The following is a 19,387-nucleotide window of genomic DNA, read 5'->3' as shown; positions in this document are numbered from 1 at the left end:
GTTTTTTTAAAACAACAAATCTTGATAAGCCATTAAAGCTTTGTTTAATTCAATCCTTATTGCTGCAACCCACCCTAAATCTCTTTAAAACATGACTCCAGCATGTTAGTTAGTGGAACAATGCACATAAAGTTTTGTGGAAGCAATTAAAAAAAAAAGTGTTCACCTCATGTGGTGTGCATTAGGGTTCATCAAGTCTAAACGGTTTACTTCTCCCACCCCAAAAAAAGTGCAATGGTGCACAATAATGCAGTAAACCAAAACATCTATGACCTAAGCTCCCACTACTCAAACTCAAAACTAAGTGTAAAAAAGATTTTGTATAATCATTTAAATTTGCCCTAGTATATATTGCAATTTATAAAACAACGAATTTAAACAAGCAAAACTAAAATATTATTAAATCATATGTAAAGCATGCACTAATAATATTTTTATATGTTCACATCACAACAACAAACTAAAAACTGAAACGTTTTAAACCTTTTGCAGCCCTGTATTTGTTCATTTCACTTTGAAAAGAAAGAAAGACTTCAGTGTACTTTGCATGACTACTCACACACACACTGAAAACCCAATTCTCGTGTGGGTCCCACTTTGTATTAAGTGTCCTTAACTACTGTGTACATACATCAAAATATAAATACAGTGTACTTTATGGGCCCTATCATACACTTAGTGCAATAAGGTGCAAAACATGTTTGGTGTGATTGTTGCTATTTTCAGACCAACGCAACCCTAATTTTCCTGCTTTGAAATAAATCTTTGTGCTTAAACTAAATGAAATATGTAGGCTAATAGGGGTCTTCAGTGGAGTACGTACAACACCGTTTCCCGTTATCCACGAATCTAATGGAGAGTAAAAGTAAAGTAAAGTAAAGAGAAAGTAAAGAGGCCAAAAAGAGGAGGCTCATTCTTTATCCTTGCGCTGCAGATGGTCCGTTTAACTGTTTTCTTACCAACAAGCGTTCAGTTTTTCCACTTACAAAGTCACCATATAAATAGCAAACGCACCATGGCGTGACGCAGATGACTCTTTAAGGGAATGTAAGATGAGACTCTGATTGGTTTAATGCACATTATGCTCAAAACCAACCAATAGCTCATTGAGAGAATAAGCACAACGCTGGTAGACCATGCAATATATGTGACCATATTTTTCTATCCTTAAAATAGTGAAAGTGGATTTGGACACGCCCTAATGCTTTTACGCCCTGTGCTTTAGACTTTAGACTGTTAAAATAAAGCCCAGTGTGTTCATACTGTATTGCAGTCCACTTCTGGTGCTCTTGAGGTAGGGTATAGGGACAGGTTTGATGGTATGGGTAGGTTTATGGGTGGGTTAAAGTGTAAGGGATGGTCAAAGATGTCATTTTAAATGTATAAATTATTCATAGTTATGATTACAAAAAATAATTACAGCCGTAAATACATGCAGGTATTTAATCAAGCATAAGTACAATGTAAAAACATGTATTTACACAATACGTACATTGTAACATTCATTAATTCATTAATTTATTTTCTTGTCGGTTTAGTCCCTTTATTAATCCGGGTTCGCCACAGCAGAATGAACCGGCAACTTATCCAGCATGTTTTTACGCAGCGGATGCCCTTCCTACCCATCTCTGGGAAAACATTGTAACATATTATTAATTTTACTGTATGTACATATTAGTTAAGGCCGCTTAATATATAGTGGGACCCTCATGAGACATCATTTTCACAAAATTGCATTTAGATACTACTACTACTACTACCCACAACATTTGTACTTTCAGTGCCCCAAAACCATTGTCATGTAGTTTAAATGAAAGAACAAAGCTCAATTAGGATAGATAAATGAATAAATAAACAAATAAGAGCAAATTTTTGTGGAAGACCAAGGTCAAAACACTCTCTGCCTATGAATGTCTGAATTGTGCATGGAGATGTACCTGAAAACCTGTGAGGTTTGCTTGCGTCTGGTAGGATGTGATTGGACAGCCGGTTCTGTTGACGGACAGGCAAGCGGGACTGTCGTTTCACCCATATGGTTGCCAGAGGTGGGAGTTCAGTTAGCCGAGGATAATAAAAGGAATTTGCCGGGTGGTTTGGCTTTTGAGAGGTGATCTGTATTAACATAAAACAGCAGAGACATGATAAAACACTGAGCTGTGATTTGAAGTAATAAAAAAGGAAATAAGGAGGACAAAAATCAATTATACACTCAAAAAATGACCTTTGCTGCTTGTTTAAATTACTTGTTGAAATGACTCAATTCTTTTTGGGGCAACTTAATTGTTTCATGTTCTGTCCACCTAAATATAAGTTAAATTAATCGATTTGTGTTGGGAAACATGAAGTAATTGTGTGGAAGCCAGCATTTTTTACAGTGTAAGACATATGCTAAAGTTTTTTGGAACTTTTGGTACCCATTTCCTTGTCATTTTATAGAGGAGAGCAGCAGGAACATTCTTCAGAATTTCTCTTTATGTGTTCCACATTACAGACAAAATAAATTTAAATTCATATATATAAAATCTCTATTTTTTTTATTATTCCCCCTTCACTTGTTCAGAAACTGCTTGAGTTTCTTTATTCCGTTGAACACAAATGAAAGTATTTTGACAAATGCTGGCAACCAGCAGCCATTTTCTTCCATAATATTTTTTTTCCTTCACAATGGAAGTCAATGAGTCCCAGCAACCAGAATTCTTCAAAACATCTTTCGTGTTTAACAGATGAAAGAAACTCATAAAGGTTTCAAACCACAAGAAGTAGAATAAATAATGTTTAAATGCTTTAAAATATGTTTCTTAAGCAGCAAATCAGCATAGAACTATTCCTAAAGGATCAAATCTTTTTAAAGAACTGAGATGAAAATTTTGTTTTGAGGGTTATTACATTTCAAGAGAACAGAGTTTATCTGGAACAAAAATGATTTGCAACATAAACAAATGTCACTGTTGAGCAGCAGCAAACAGCTGAATGATGGAAAACTCATCTCACCATGGTGATGTTTTCCGGAGGTGTTGTTGGGAAGTTTGGAGAGGAGAAAGTGAATCCGCTGTCTGTGCCCGCATCAAATGGGTGCAAGTCAAAGGTCACTTCCTGTTTCCACTTCCCTCCTTCACACAGGTTTAGACCATCAACCCCCACAAACCAGTCAGGACTGGGGATCAGTTTCACTATCAGAGACAGCTGAGGGAAAAAACACACTTGTTTTAAAACACAAACACAGACTCTATCAGTAACAAAACCACTTTTTAAGTCACTTTGTTTAAAGTAATTTCTAGTATTATCACTAATTCCAGTACTATACTTCTAAACATTTAATTTTTGAGACTTTTAAGTCTGTGTAAAATTAAAATATACAATGATTATTTTGCTAGCACATATTGTTATTTAATATTCACAAATATTCACCAAGGTGGCAACATTAAAGCTCCAAAGATAAAAATGTATTAACTTAAAAATCTGTCTTAAAGATTTGCGTACTATTGTGCATTTTTTTTACTTTTTAAGAGAACAATTCATCCATAAAAGTGAAATCCACTGAAAAAAAGTTTGTTTTGGTCATCTTTTATCAAAGTCTGACCACATGCTTTCTTGTTTGAGTGGCGGTCCATCTCTGGCGGTCATAACATTTGAAGTATTGTTTCCAGGTCTAAACCGCTACTCATTTGAAAAGAGAAAATATTACTTTATGACCACTTTTTAGTCATATCACACGTTGAACTGAATTTTATTTGAAATCATGTTGTACACAACAGTCTCTGGACTCGCTGCATCACAGACACCAACATTTTAACAATTTATAAAATATTTATCACTTTCTGGCCATCTGATGTTAGGCATGGATATATATATATCGTGATTATACTTTTTAAAAGTATTACATCGCTTTGTAAGCTTTTATTATTACCATTTGTTGAGTCTCCTTATACAGTTTCTTAGAGTGCTTGGACCTGGAAGCCGATTCACGTGACGTCACACTGACTGCTTCAGCCACAATATTCTTAACCACGCCCCTTTTACCATTAGTTTGCTATAGGGAATGGCGCATAAAATGAAAGCCCCTGCCTCCTACTCAATATTCAGTTTCAGTTAGAAGTACATCAACATACTGAAATAAAACTTATTCTTGCAATTCCACCTTATTTCACAATTTTAAAGAAGAAAAAAAAACTAAAATTATTATATCATGAGTGCATATCTCTAAATTTGTACTTTTAATAACTGATTTATTTCTAGCAACTAGTAGTTTACAGTGCATCCGAAAAGTATTCATAGTACTCCACTTTTTCCACTTTTTTATGTTACAGTCTTATTCAAAAATGGCTTAAATTCATTTTTTTTCTCAAAGTTTTACACACAATACCCTATAATGACAATGTGACAAATTATTTTTTTAAATTGTTGCAAACTTACTAAAAATAAAAAATCTGAAAAATCACATGTACATAAGTGTTCACAGCCTTTGCCGTGAAGCTCTAAATTGAGCTCACGTAAATTCTGTTTCCACTGATCGTTCCTGAGATGTTTTAGCAGCTTAATTGGAGTTCACCTGTGGTAAATTCAGTTCATTAGACATGATTTGAAAAGGCATACACCTGTCTATAGCTGTCAAAGCACAAACCAATCATGAAGACAAAGGAACTGTCTGTAGACCTCCGAGACAGGATTGTCTCGAGGCACTAGGCTGGGGAAGGTTACAGAAAAAAATCTGCTGCTCTGAAAGTTTCAATGAGTAAAGTGGCCTCTATCATCTGTAAGTGGAAGATGTTTGGAGCCACCAGGACTCTTCCTAGAGCTGGCCGGCTATCTAAGCTGAGTGATCGGGGGTAAAGGGCCTTAGTCAGGGAGGTTAACATCAACCTCATGGTCACTCTGTCTAAGCTCCAGCGTTCTACTGTGGAGAGAGGAGAACCTTACTGAAGGACAACCATCTGTGCAGCAATCCACCAATCAGGCCTGTATGGTAGAATGGCCAGGCGGAAGTCACTCCCCGCTTAGAATTTGCCAAAAGGCATCTAAAGGACTCTTAGACAACAAGAAACTAAATTCTCTGGTCTGATGAGACTAAAATTGAACTTTTTAAGTGAATGCCAGGCGTTACGTTTGGAGAAGACCAGGCACCGCTCATCACCAGACTAATTCCATTAATGGTGGTGGTAGCATCATACTGTGGGGATATTTTTTTTAGCAGCAGGAACAGGAAGACTAGTCAGGATAGAGGGAAAAATGAATGCAGCAATGGACAGAGACATCCTGAATTAAAAGACTGCTCTTGACCTCAGACTGGGGCGATGGTTCATCTTTCAGCAGGACAATAACAGCACACTGCCAAAATATCAATGAAGTGGCTTCACAACAACTCAGTGATAGTTCTTGAGTATCGAGACAGAAAAGACTCAAAAGTAATTCACGCAAAAGACACGATGTACACATGCGTAGCCAAATACACGTGCATAAAACCAAATTCACGTGCGTAAAATATTTATTTATATTCACAAAAAAATTTCACATGCACAAAATAAAAATACATTTTCATAAAATACGTTTCACAAATGCAAAACACCATTTGCAAATGTATAGGAGTGTACAAAAAGTTTTGAATGTTTAAAACTTGCAAGTTCATCCTGAATGAGAATGTGCAAATCCACTTTCACGTACGACTCCCCCTGGATACGTGTGTGAGTATTTTTGAGACTTTCCTGCCAGAGGCAGGGCAACTCGTACCTTTCAGCCAATCAGAGGAGAGCTGTAGTCAAGGACACCCTCTCTGCGCTCTATTTGCGCAGACTGTTCCTCGTCAGCATGGCGAACGGAGAAAGCAGCAGTCGCAGTCGCACTTTTTTTCGTTTATTTATTTATTTATTTGACAATAGCCTCACTTTTTTTATCCATTATTTTGCCGCAGCACCGCTCTTCTTATTTATTGTCTCGCAGCCCCATGAGTAATCTTTAGCCTGCAGGGTAATGATGAGGATTAAGTATTATTCCGGCTAGACACACCTTATCAGTGCCATTGTGGTCCAGCGGTCAGTATGTAGGGTTACCAAGCTGTTGACCCGTGTTCAATCCTCACCTGAGTTAGTGTTTTTTTTTTTTTTTTTCATTTTTATTGTTAAGACATACAAAACTGTAAGGTTGTTGAACATTTGAAGTTCTAAAGCAGCTGTTTTCTTGAAAAAGACGTGATAGTGTCATTAGAAACTGAATTGGAAATGATCTTATTTTAATATAGTCAGTCGTGAACTGAGGTGGGCCGGTCAAAGGCTTGAAACTCCAGGGCTGAAAAGGAGTCCCACTCCGGCTAAAGTTTACTCATGGGGCTGCGAGACAATAAATAAGAAGAGCGGTGCTGCGGCAAAAAAATTTGATAAAAAGAGTGAGGCTGTGGTCAAATAAATAAATAAATGAAAAAAAGTGCGACTGCTGCTTTCTCCGTTCACCATGCTGGCGAGGAACAGTCTGCGCAAATAGAGCGCAGAGAGGGTGTCCTTGACTACAGCTCTCCTCTGATTAGCTGAAAGGTACGAGTTGCCCTGCCTCTGGCAGGAAAGTCTCAAAAATACTCACACACGTATCCAGGGGGAGTCGTACGTGAAAGTGGATTTGCACATTCTCATTCAGGATGAACTCGCAAGTTTTAAACATTCAAAACTTTTTGTACACTCCTATACATTTGCAAATGGTGTTTTGCATTTGTGAAACATATTTTATGAAAATGTATTTTTATTTTGTGCATGTGAAATTTTTTTGTGAATATAAATAAATATTTTACGCACGTGAATTTGGTTTTATGTACGTGAATTTGGCTACGCATGTGTACATCGTGTCTTTTGCGTGAATTACTTATGAGTCTTATCTGTCTCCATACTTGAGTGGCCCAGCCAGAGCCCAGACCTAAATCCTATTAAACATTTTTGGAGAGATCTGACAATGGCTAAACAATGTTGTTTACCATCCAACCTGATAGAGCTTGAGAGGTATTGCAAAGAGGAATGGGCAAAAATTCCCAAAGACAGGAGTGCCAAGCTTGTGGCATCATATTCAAAAAGACTTGAGGCTCTAATTGCTACCAAAGGTGCATCAATAAAGTATTGAGCAAATGCTGTCAATACTTCTGTACATGTGATTTTTCAGGTTTTTTTTTATTTTTTTTATTAATTTGCAACTATTTCAAAAAATCTTTTGTCGCACTGTCATTATAGGTTATTGTGTGTAGAATTTTGAGAAAATAAATAAATTTAATCCATCTTGGAATAAGGCTGTAACATAAAAAATGTGGAAAAAGTGAAGGGCTATGAATACTTTCCACCTGCACTGTATATATTACGATTCTCATTTTTCATCTCAAATCTTGCAATATTTTTTCCTCAGAATAGTTCTGCATTTCTGACAGTTGTGAGTTTTTGGTTATCATCTCAATTCTGTCTATTTATTGTAATTCTGACTGAAGATGCATCCTGTAATTTTTTTACTCTCGGAATTGCAAAATAAGATTTTTGCAATTTGGCTTAGAGAAAAAATCGTAAAATATAAAGTTGCAATGCTGAAAAGATATTAACTTGAAAATCTGAGATGAAGAAAAAAACGTCTTGATATCAGTTTGATTATCAGAGACGGCTGTGAGAGTAAACACAACATGATCAGTCGCTCTCGTTTTAAAACAAATACACAGACACTATCAAAGCTCATTTACCTTTGGCAATGCACTTTCTTTTTTCAGCATGCTCTGCTAACATAATTGGCTTCATAAGTCACATCTGAAACTTTCCTTTGTAGCCATTTCCAGTATTTTCCACTTCTTCCTGTGTATGTTAGGTTAAACCATCTGTTTTTTTTCCCTCTCTAAATGGTGATGAATGTTTCCTTTCTGACTATGAGCTCATTCAGGAAGAGCCCTTCGGTCGAGCCGCCTCACGACACTGAGAAAAGACTCAGTCAAACAAGTGACATCGGCTATTTCAAGCCCATTGCTCAGCCAAAGGCGATTCATCAGACAGACAATAAAAGCTGACAGATCCTGTCTGTTGAGTTCATCTAAGGTGTTTCGCTCAAACCGACCCACAATAGAGAAAGCAGGGTAGACTTTCATATTCTCTGAATAAAATGTAATTGCGAAACACCACCAAGGCCACTCATTGCTGTGTGGTTATTAAAGTCTTGATTTATTAGCGCATTGATATCTGGTTACTTGTTTTTGTTCCTAGAGTGTTCTGGGTAGTTGCTTACTGGCTCAGTTTTAATACTTAAAAGAAGAGCAAAGAGAGATTTTGTGATATCCATCACTGATCTCTTCAGGAAAAAATGACCAAAGAAATGGCGGAGATTTTTATTTTTTACTAAAGAACTGGGACAACCTTTTATAAACAGTTACAAAGAAACTGTGAGTAACATTCCGTTAAACTTGACAATTTTAATAGTAATTTCCTGCTACAATACTCCAATAATCCGTTTTGCTAATACATAAAAAATATTTCTTCAAGTGTAGTGCCTGTTACATTTTATGAAAACCAAAGGACTCAAAAAATAATTATAGGTAGTTCATTTATACATTCATTCACTTTCCTTTGGCGTAATCCCCTATTTATCAGGGGTCGCCACAGCAGAATAAACCAACAACTATTCCGGCCTATGTTTTACACAGCGGATGCCCCTATAGCCGTAACCCAGTACTGGGAAATTACAGGTAGTTGAGACTATCAAATCTTTCATTTTTTTTACACAATATTTCTCACAATTATACCTTTTTTATTTTTTATTTAAATTGAGGTGTTTGGAGGGAGTTGAAAAGTACTAATTTTAGTTTTAGTAAAAAATAAAAATAAAAAAATTCACATGTTAAATGAGTCACAATCTTAACTTTTTTCATCAGAACTGTTCATTTCTCACAGTTGTGAGGTTGTGGGCTTTATCATGAATCTGATAAATGTATTTCTCAATATTCGATATCTTGCATATATCAATTTTTATCAAAATTGTCATTTTGAACCTCAAAGTTCTGACTTCCTCTTTTTTGCATCGGAAGTGCAATTCTGAATTTATATCTTGTGATTCTTGCGTCTCTTCATAAAATTGTGAATTTAGATTCCCCTTTTTTCATCATAATTGTAGCTTTGTTTTTAGCAGTTGTGAGTTTGTAAGGGTTGTAGAGTTTATAATAATTTACACCTTACTGTAAAACAAAAAACTGACTCAACTTAAAATTGTAAGGCAGCTTGCTCCAGGGTTTTTTTTTTGAGTTGACTCAACTTTCAACCCAAGTACTTGACTCAATTTAAGTTGAGTCAACAAAAAAGTCAACTTATTTTACATTTCTCATCTGTTTACCATTTTGAATGTACATCCATCTCACCTTAAAATATCACTATCAATCACACAGCTATTGCTAAGTTTAAAACTGCAAGTTCAAATCTCACAATACTGCCTTTTCCCACGAGACTTGTAGCATTATTTCTCACAATTGTGAGTTTATAGACTATTTTCACAACTTTGTCGTATTAATTATTTATTAATTTTTTTATTAAAAAGGTCACACTTTGTCACACTTTATAATAAGGATTCATTAGTTACGTATTTACTAACATGAACTAAGTATGAACAATACCTCGTACAGCCTTTTTTAATCATAGTTAAGCATTTACTAATGCAATATTAAAATCCAAATTCATGCTTTTTAACATTAGTTAATGCACAATGAGTTATCTGGACCTAACAATGAACAACTATATTTTTTTAACTAACATATTTTCATAACTTACATAAACAATTACTGTAATGAGCGTATTGTTCATTGTTTATGTTAGTAAATACATTAACTAACATGGACTAATACAACCTTATTGTAAAGTTTCACCATTAAAAAAATTCTTGTAAGAAATAAACCCAGAATTGCAAGAAAAGGTAAATATGGCTTATTTACATCACACAATTCTGATCTTTTCCTCCCTGGATTGAGGATTTATATCTAGCGGTTATTTGCTTTTTCACAGTTCTGGGGTTGTTTATTGCCATTCTGAATTCATATTTTATTGATGATGTTTTCACAAAATTGTAAGTCACTAATCTGACTTTCAATTTTGTGAAAACATCATCTGACTTTCAGGTGACGCAGTGGCGCAGTAGGTAGTGCTGTCGCGTCACAGCAAGAAGGTCGCTGGGTTGAACCTCAGCTCAGTTGGAGTTTCTGTGTGGAGTTTGCATGTTCTCCCTGGGTTCACGTGGGTTTCCTCCAGGTACTCCGGTTTCCCCCACAGTCCAAAGACATGTAGTACAGGTGAATTGGGTAAGCTAAATTAAGCATCAATATTGCTTTGTGTGTAACCACAATAGTCACATCGCAGGACTGGATTAAAGATTAAAAGCTAAAGATATACAGTTGAAGTCAGAGTTATTAGCCCCCCTGAGTTATTCATCTGGTGTCGCCACAGCGGAATGAACCGCCAACTCATCAAGCATATGTTTTACACAGCGTATGCCCTTCCAGCTGCAACCCAGTACTGGGAAACACCCGGGAGAAACCCACACCAACATGGGGAGAACATGCAAACTCCACACAGAAATGCCGACTGACCCAGCCGTGACTCAAACCAGTAAACTTCTTGCTACGCAGCGACAGTGCTAACCATATAGCCACACATCTATAGATTTTTTTCTATTTAAAAAAATGGTCACACTTTACAATAAGGTTCATTAGTTAATGTTAATTAATGCATTTACTAACATGAACAAACAATGAACAATACATCTACTACTGTATTTGTTCATGTTAGTTAAAGTTAGTTCATGAAAATACAGCAGTTCATTGTTAGCTCATGTTAACTCATGGTGCATTAACTAATGTTAACAAGCACAGACTTGGATGTTAATAATGCATTAGTAAATGTTCAATTATGATTAATAAATGCTGTACACGTGTTGTTCATGATTAGTTCATGTTAGTAAATGCATTAATTAATGAACCTTATTGTAAAGTGTTACCAAAAAATTAATAAAAAGCTCCATGAATGAAGACGTTCAGTGAGGAAACGATTTAGTATTTTCATCTGTCTCCTCAACAGCTGCTGTTTTTAGTCAACAATAAAATAATTATATTAGAATTAATCAGTGAACAAAGATGAATTATATAATGAATTGTAATACTAAAAGGGCCTTTAAAAGTCAGAAAGACTGAGAACAACTTCAGTTTTCGAAGCAAATGGAAGAGCAAAGTTTTCCTTCAGGACATCAGTCTTCACTTTACTGTGAAATAATTCCCTAAAGCAAACATCAGAAGCAGAAGCAGATATATTTGTCATCCGCAATCTGCATCCATATTTGGGCCACAATTTTGGTACCTTATGACAACATCCAGTCTAGGGCTGACTTTTCTCCGAGCCGGATTTACTCTCATCTCTTCTCATTCTGCGGCTTTTCCAGGAATACCTCCTGCTATATCAATTTCAGTGGCGTGAGAGGCGCGCGGTGCCTCATCCTCTGCTGTCTGTTCCGGCACGGCACTAATAGAGCTCAATCTCTCTTCAGGGCACAGAGTCGCACTAACACACAAGTGCCAAACCAATGCCCTGATTTGCCAGAACAGCACGTCGGGAAAAATAAAACACAACTCATCTATTTCTCTGTCTGTCTGTCTGCTTTTGCGCTGCGGTTTCTTGCATGGCTCGCACTTCGCAGAAATGTCTGGATCTTATTAAACGCAAAAGAACCTGGAGTAATTTGGGTCTGCATTTTACTGTTTTTGATTTACTTATTTTCCTGTTGATTTGAGGGAATTGGTCATGCATGAGCAGGAATAGGAAATTTGACACCATGTGTGTTTTAAATAATTACACATTAAAATGTTCGGTGAAGCCAAGCAGCGCATTATCTTGAAAAATGATGATGATGATGTTGATGATGAAAAATGCTGCTCTGACGTGCATTAGTCTTTATATACAGATGTAAGAAAGAGAAAGCATGTCTGAGTCACCTGTTCCTTCATAATAGAAAAACAGATGTATTTTATTCTATTTTTTTGCATTTTATAAAAGTAGTGGCACTCAAACAGACGCATAATAATGAGGGTGTAAATTAGACTAATTTAATTTTCAGAAACACACACTACAACAAAACATAGAAGTAACTGACTTCATTTGATTCTAATGAAGTGAATTTGGCCACTACTGCATTTTAATTAAAATGAAGTGTTTGTTTAGTTAATTAGTTTATCAAGTAATAACTCAGTTGTTTAAAAATAGGAAATAGTGGCTCAGGGGTAAGCAATGTCGCCTTACGGTTAAAGTCTTTAAACGGTTAAAGACTTATGGTTAAAGTCCTGGCTGGATCAGTTGGCATTACTTTGTGGAGTTTGCAAGCTCTCCCTTGGTTGAAGATGATTTCTCTTACATTCCAAAGACATGCAGTACAGGTGAATTAAATTAACTTGCCCATAGTGTATGTGAGTGAATGAGTGTGTATGGATGTTTCCCCAAACTGGGTTGCATCTGGAAGAGCTTAAATTGAATTTACAGCACTTCTTTCATGAACACTGTCGGGATGTAAGATTGTACTGTATTTGGTCTTGGCAGTATAGATTACTGCTGCTGCTTTGATTATTATGGCAGAGCAAGTACCGAGACCCGCTACTGCCAGTACACAGACATGCCGTCTGAGAATATAACACGCTGCTCCTGCAAACATATTATATGTAACCCTATAGCAGATCTAACACAGGTGGAGCTGGGGTGGAGGGGGTCTCCAAAAATGAGCTGCAGCTTAGCAGCGTAAAACAACGCAGATCATATAAATGGATGACAAGTAAGCTTATTGGCTGCTGAGGTGGCAGAAACCAATCTCTTACGCCATGTAGTTAAGGATGCAAGAGAGCAGATTAGGTGACCTATCAGCCTTTGCGCACAGAGGTTCATGGCAAAAATTTATTTTTGTCTACACTCTCAAAAATAAAGGTACAAAATCTGTCACTGGGATGGTTCCTTTTCAAAAGGTACATTTTTGTTCCTGACAGGTCCTTAAATGTAAATTTTAATACCTCAAAAGTACAAATGTATACCTCGCAGTAACTTAAAGTACAAAAGTGAATGTCAAAGGTAGAAAAGTGTACCCTAAAGGCACTATTGTCCACCTGTATAATACAGAAGTGTACTTTTTGAAAAGGTAGCACCTCAGCAACAGATTTTGTACATTTATTTCTGAGAGTGTGGTACCTGAAGGGGCCATTTTTGAACCTTTAAATGCACTTTTTATGTACTAATACATACATTTAGGGCAGGGCTGCCCAAACTTTTCAGCCCAAAAAGCCAAAAATAGCAATGCCAGTAACTTGTGACCCACAATATTCTCTGAGGTGGTTATAGAAATATAAACCCTGCACACATTGCTTTGTCTTTAATATAATCACCCTTTTACTTTTATTTGAGTGAAGTAATATAAATTTGTTCAATTAATTTAAACTCGGCGACTGTGAAGACCCCTGATTAATAAAGAGACTAACACAAAAATTGATGAATGAAGAATATAAACTCTAATTTTCATTCATGACAGTTGGAGTTTCAATTAATGTGAGTAATTTAAAATTTAGGTAACGTGACTCATTTAAATTCTCTAGTTCAAGTGAGAGATTTTACAATCATGAGTACATTTGTGTCTTTCCTAGATAAAGCTTTAATCATTTTTCAAAAACAAAAGTGTTAATCAAACAGTTTTGAATAATAACAAATTATACCAAGTTATCTCTAAAAATAATGTTTTGACTTAAAAGTATATACAAAGACTCTCACTATTCTTATGTTTGACTGTCTCTGCCTCCTTAATCACACATTCAGCTTTAGTTATCATTAAATCATTGAGTCTAATTTCCATCTCATTTGTGTCATACTCTAGTAAGAGAAATAAACATTATAATTTTTCTGTATTACTTTAAATTTCAGTAATAAAAATACATTATTCTCCTCTCATTTATTTGTGCAAAATGTTTAGGATACATCAGTAATAGATCAATTATTTGACAACTCTGTTATTGTGATTTTCTGTAATTTTTTTATTTAATTTTTTTAAATTCACTTTTTAAAGATATGATGAAAATACCTAGAATTCTGTTCGAGACATGCCATGTATCTTGTTTGAGGATAGCATATTGAGCTAAAACACCAATTGGTGGAAAATGTCAACTCTGTTATAGTCAATTCGGTTATCTGACATGAATAATGGATTCAGTTTATTGTAAATAATAAATTTGTTGTATACTATACCATTCCAGTTTAAGGAGAATGAAGAGAACATGCTTAAAATGTACCCACTGTAATGAGTCAAGTACACTGTATAACTTTCAACCAAAAAAAAATCATAAATTAATTGATAGCGTTAAAAGATGATGACTGGTAAACGTAGATGCTTTTTGGATAAAATGCAACCAAAGCACTGCAATCCTGACACATCTTGGCTCTCTGCGACTCTTACATAGTCACCCACTGAAGCTACGCAGGGTTGTGCCTGGTCAGTACCTGGATGGGAGACCACATGGGAAAGCTAGGTTGCTGCTGGAAGTGTTGTTAGTGAGGGCAGCAGGGGGTGCTCAACCTGCAGTCTGTGTGGATCCTAACGTGGATCCTAATTGATGGGGATTCTATACTGCTCAGTGATCATTGTCATTCGGATGAGACGTTAAACTGAGATCTGGACTCTCTGTGGTGGTTAAAAATCTCAGGATGTCCTATGAAAAAGAGTAGGGGTTTAACCCTTGGCATCCAGGCCAAGTTTGCCTACTGGAATCTGTCCATCATGGCCTCCTGACAATCCACATAGCATAATTGCCCTCATCACACTCTGTCTCCTCTCCACCAATCGGCTGGTGTGTGGTGTGTGGACTGGTGCAATATAGCTGCCGCCGTGTCATCCAGGTGGATGCTGCACACTGGTGTTGGATAGGGAGATTCCCCCAATGTGTATAGCGCTTTGAGTGTCCAGAAATATGCTATATAAACATAAGGAACTATTATTATTATTATTATTATTATTATTATTATTATTATATCTGCTGAGTAAGAAAGAAGCAACTATGAGTAAAACAATGTTGATTCAGGTTTTATTACGTATTCATTCCTTATCCTTCTATTTAATGCATGACAAAAAGTAAACTCCAATTAATTTCATTATGTCTTAAGTCATAGATATTTGTGGCACAAATACCCCTCAGAAGTAACTTCAATTTATTTTACTTACATTTAATACTATCCTGTAAGCATTCAGTTCATCAGTATGAAATGAAAAGACCCTCACAGCTCACACACATCTAGAAGAGAGCGCAGTGTCTCATCCTAAGGCCACATTCATGCTCTCAGCCGTACCTCATTGCCCTGCCGCTCTAAAAACAGCACACATCCCGCCATGCTGTGGTCAAATGCCAGCAGGAGCAAATGCCAAGTGCATCTGAGGGTAGTTGCTACTTTTAATAAGCCTTCTTTGTACTCCAGACGTCAGCTATAAAGATACAGTATGTAGGTCACCAGCAGCCCCAGCGCTGCCTTCAGACCCCATAACCAGCTGACTCACGGCTAACAGGAAATAAATATTCCAGAAACGGAGAAGGAAAGGATCCAGCCTCTCCATATCTGCAGATCAAGTGGGTGCAGGAAACGCAGCGCAGGAGCCGGAAGGGAGGGAGCGAGGGCTGTGGTCAGGAGGTCCTGGATGTGGGTTTTAGAGACCTGCGCTCTGGTCAAGTCTGTCTTTATGCTGTACTCAAGTATATTGTGTAATTAAGTTGGGCATGCCTTTTCCTGTTTTATAACTATGTGTTATAGATCTTGTTATGAGCAATTTGTGTCCTTTTTTAAAATATCTGACTGTGTAATGTTTATTAAATCCTCTATGGCATGACTTTTTGTTTTAAGGGGAAAACATATTTCAATTTTTGTAGAGTGTAGTTTCAACCCTGCTTCAACACATTTGCCTGTAGGTTTAAACAAGCGTGAAGTACTCAATAAGTTTAATTAGGTTTGTTTAATCAGGGTTATAGATAAACTGTGCAGAACTGTGGCTTTTTGCAAGTTAAATTAGCATATTTGAATGGAAACATAGCTAATGTGACTCTTCAAGCTCTCTGTCGGAAGGAATGAGCCTAACTGCTCAATCTTGTTCTTTACCTCCATAAAATGTTTCAGTATCCATTTCCTGTGAGTAAAAGTTCACAGCAAAGCAAAACTATATATATTTTTATGGTAATAACTGCACATTTCTGCACATTTCCATCCATAGGTTGTTATTGTTTTTACAAAAGTGGTCTAACTGCACAATGTTGCCCCGAGGCAACAAAGAAAAAACTACCATTTTATTATATGGATATTAACAAAATGTGTATTTTCTCAATCAAATATGCTTCTTCACAGATTAATGCACATCACACATATTTTTAATATAAGGATATTTGTGATATCTATCTTACGTTCTGCTAGTAGTGTGCTCAAGCAGGCTATTGTCCCAAAAAGGTCTGTTTTGCTCCCGAAAGACAGGTCAAACACACACCTACCTCAAATTTTATTGCTCACCAACTTATTTTTTTTACTTCTATTGTGTTATTTTAATAAAAAAAAATTAAATGGGGGTTCTGTGGGCCAAAAAACTGGTTTGTTGCCTGAAGGCAGCCATAGAGAGTTAAAACATTGTAACTGAAACATGCATTCTCCCAGGTTACGCATACAGTACTTCAATAATTTTACACTTGATCTTTCTTTTGTTTTCTCATATCAAATTGCTGAGAGAAAGTCATCCTCATGGGTGAAAGAATTCCGGGTGATAATCTGTTTTTTATAAAACATGAAGCTTTCAAGATATACTCAATGAATGAAGATGGACAAGTTTAATACATGCCCAGTGGCATCAAGTGAAGTTACTTATTACATTCAGGCTGTATTGCACAACACTTCTGCTGCTACTGACATGGGATATGGGTCAGGCCACTTTAAGTAATTTCTGTGCAAAATATTGTCAAAATCTGCGGATTTATGCAGAATGATTTTAAGAGTATTGTAATAAAACAAAAGTAACTTTTATTTTATGTTTACAAAGCAAATCCAATTAGATCCATTTATTTGGAAAACAAAGCAAGTTTCTCATATAATATATCTACCATATGCCTACTAAAAGACAGAAATTAGTATTTTACCTGTATTGTAAGTAAATTATATGAACGTTTTCATACTTCATTCATTCATTCATTCATTTTCTTGTCAGCTTAGTCTCTTTATTAATCCGAGGTCACCACAGCGGAATGAACCGCCAACTTATCCAGCAAGTTTTTACGCAGCGGATGCCCTTCCAGCCGCAACCCATCTCTGGGAAACATCCACACACATTCACACACACACTACGGACAATTTAGCCTACCCAATTCAACTCTACAGCATGTCTTTGGACTGTGGGGGAAACCGGAGCACCCGGAGGAAACCCACTCGAACACAGGGAGAACATGCAAACTCCACACAGAAACGCCAACTGAGCCGAGGCTCGAACCAGCGACCCAGCAACCTTCTTGCTGTGAGGCGACAGCACTACCTACTGCGCCACTGCTTCGCCCCGTTTTCATACTTGTCAGTAATATTACTGAAATTAATTTAAAAACTGAATGAATATAAATTTACACACATTTATACACAAATAAATAAATAAACTCAATGATGGGCTAAAAATCTGCAAATTTCTGTACGCGCAGATTCCGTGTGGGCCTAGATAAGGGTCAGGTTAGGGATAGGTTTGGTGATATGAGTAGGTTTAAGGTGTAAAAAAAAAAAAAAAAGTCACCACACTGCAAAAAATGCTTTTCTTACTTAGATTTTTTGTCTAGTTTTGAGTCCAAATATCTCACAATTCTTAAATCAAGAAGAATTTTCTACACAAGCAAAACATATTGCCTTGTTTTCAGCAATAATATGCCAAAATTAAGTGAGTTTTTCTTAAAACAAGCAAAATAATCTGCCAATGGGGTAAGCAAAATAATCTTGTTTTTCCTTTTGACATAAAGGAAAAACAAGGGGTTGCGCCTGCCTGTACCGCAGGTGAATTGGGTAGGCTAAATTGTCCGTAGTGTATGAGTGTGTGTGTGTGTGTGTGTGTGTGTGTGTGTGTGTGTGTGTGTGTGTGTGTGTGTGTGTGGATGTTTCCCAGAGATGGGTTGCGGCTGGAAGGGCATCCGCTGCGTGAAAACTTGCTGGATAAGTTGGCGGTTTATTCCGCTGTGGCGACCCCGGATTAATAAAAGGACTAAGCCGACAAGAAAATGAACGAACTAAACAGGAAAACCAGCTACCTACTAGTCCACTTTCCACTGTGAACAATTAAATATTACTTCAGTGAATTTCGAAATATGACATTCAAATATAGTGTGTAATTGATTTTTAAAATTTGACATTAAAAGTAACACTACACAAGTGGTTACATGCTGTCTTTTAAGTCTAATTAAACCTGTTATTTTTTAATGGATTTTTGGTTAAACACATGAACTAAGGTCTGTGTTTAACAAGACACTCAATATTTTATTGTACCTCATAAAACACTTCAGTAATACATAGTTTTTTTAAGTCTGTATTTGTCCTGAAATTAGAGGCTGCTAACAAGAGATTATCGGGAACATTAAACATCACACTTGCAATGATATTATCCATTTAAAATGTGTACAATATTGCAAAGTATTTGTAGTAGTTTAATTTTATTTAGCTTAAATTCTTACAAGGACCAACCCTCATTGTTGTCATTTCTGTAATATGATTTAATTTGACTTGTTTAATTATTTTAGCCTAAGGGTAATCATAATTCAATCATAATTGACGGGAAATGTTTTGGAAAAAATTATAAAACAGGAAAACTAAATTATAAAACTAAATTATAAAACAGGAAAACTAACTACCTACTAGCTCACTTTCACACACAACTGCAAACTGTTCCAACTCTAACTCTCACTGACTCAATTTTTTGGGGCTTTTTAGTTGAATGAACGAGCGTGATTCAAACTCAATTTAAGATTAATTTTTGGTGTTGGGACTGTAGTCTTCTCACCAGTGGACTCCTGGGGGTCAGAAGCACCTCTGTGGAACTGTGGCCGATGCCAGACGGGATTCCAGCCGTACGGTACATGGAACCCACCGATCGCCTCTTCCTCGCCTCCTTCGCATCCTTCACCAGATCCACTGTGAGCCCCTGCTCTGCGAAGCTCTTCATGCCATCGCTCGCCGGCGCCCCCTCCTGCCACAGCCGGTACTGCTCATTATGGGTTACAACTGCACACAAGTAAAAACAGCCAATGACTGAGTGACAAACACATTGAAACTGCTCATGTTTTCAGGCCTCGTGACTTCTCAGGCCTGCTGAACATTACCCAGCACTCCATGAAGTTTTATTGCCCATC

At 36.6% G+C, this 19,387-nt stretch overlaps 1 protein-coding gene across 4 annotated transcripts in view; it reads right to left on the bottom strand.

Annotated features, from left to right (window-relative positions):
* The window catches only part of spon2a (spondin 2a, extracellular matrix protein), a 41,366-nt gene that overhangs the window by 6,695 nt on the left and 15,284 nt on the right, over positions 1-19,387 (bottom strand). For 3 of the 4 annotated variants that reach the window (XR_015506606.1, XR_015506607.1, NM_131007.1), the window contains 3 exon segments: positions 19,039-19,259; positions 2,992-3,183; positions 1,938-2,112 (listed from right to left, as the gene is read on the bottom strand). Coding sequence is in view for 2 of the 4 variants with exons in the window: in NM_131007.1 (NP_571082.1) it covers positions 1,938-2,112; positions 2,992-3,183; positions 19,039-19,259 (588 nt within the window). In the remaining 2 variants the exon portion in view is untranslated. 4 annotated transcript variants of the gene reach the window in all.

This window comes from Danio rerio, chromosome 14 (assembly GCF_052040795.2).
Source record: "Danio rerio strain M-AB ecotype USA chromosome 14, GRCz13ab, whole genome shotgun sequence".
NCBI classification, from domain to species: domain Eukaryota; kingdom Metazoa; phylum Chordata; class Actinopteri; order Cypriniformes; family Danionidae; genus Danio; species Danio rerio.
Note: the sequence above shows the minus strand (reverse complement) of the source record. Positions and strands in the feature narration are given on the sequence as shown.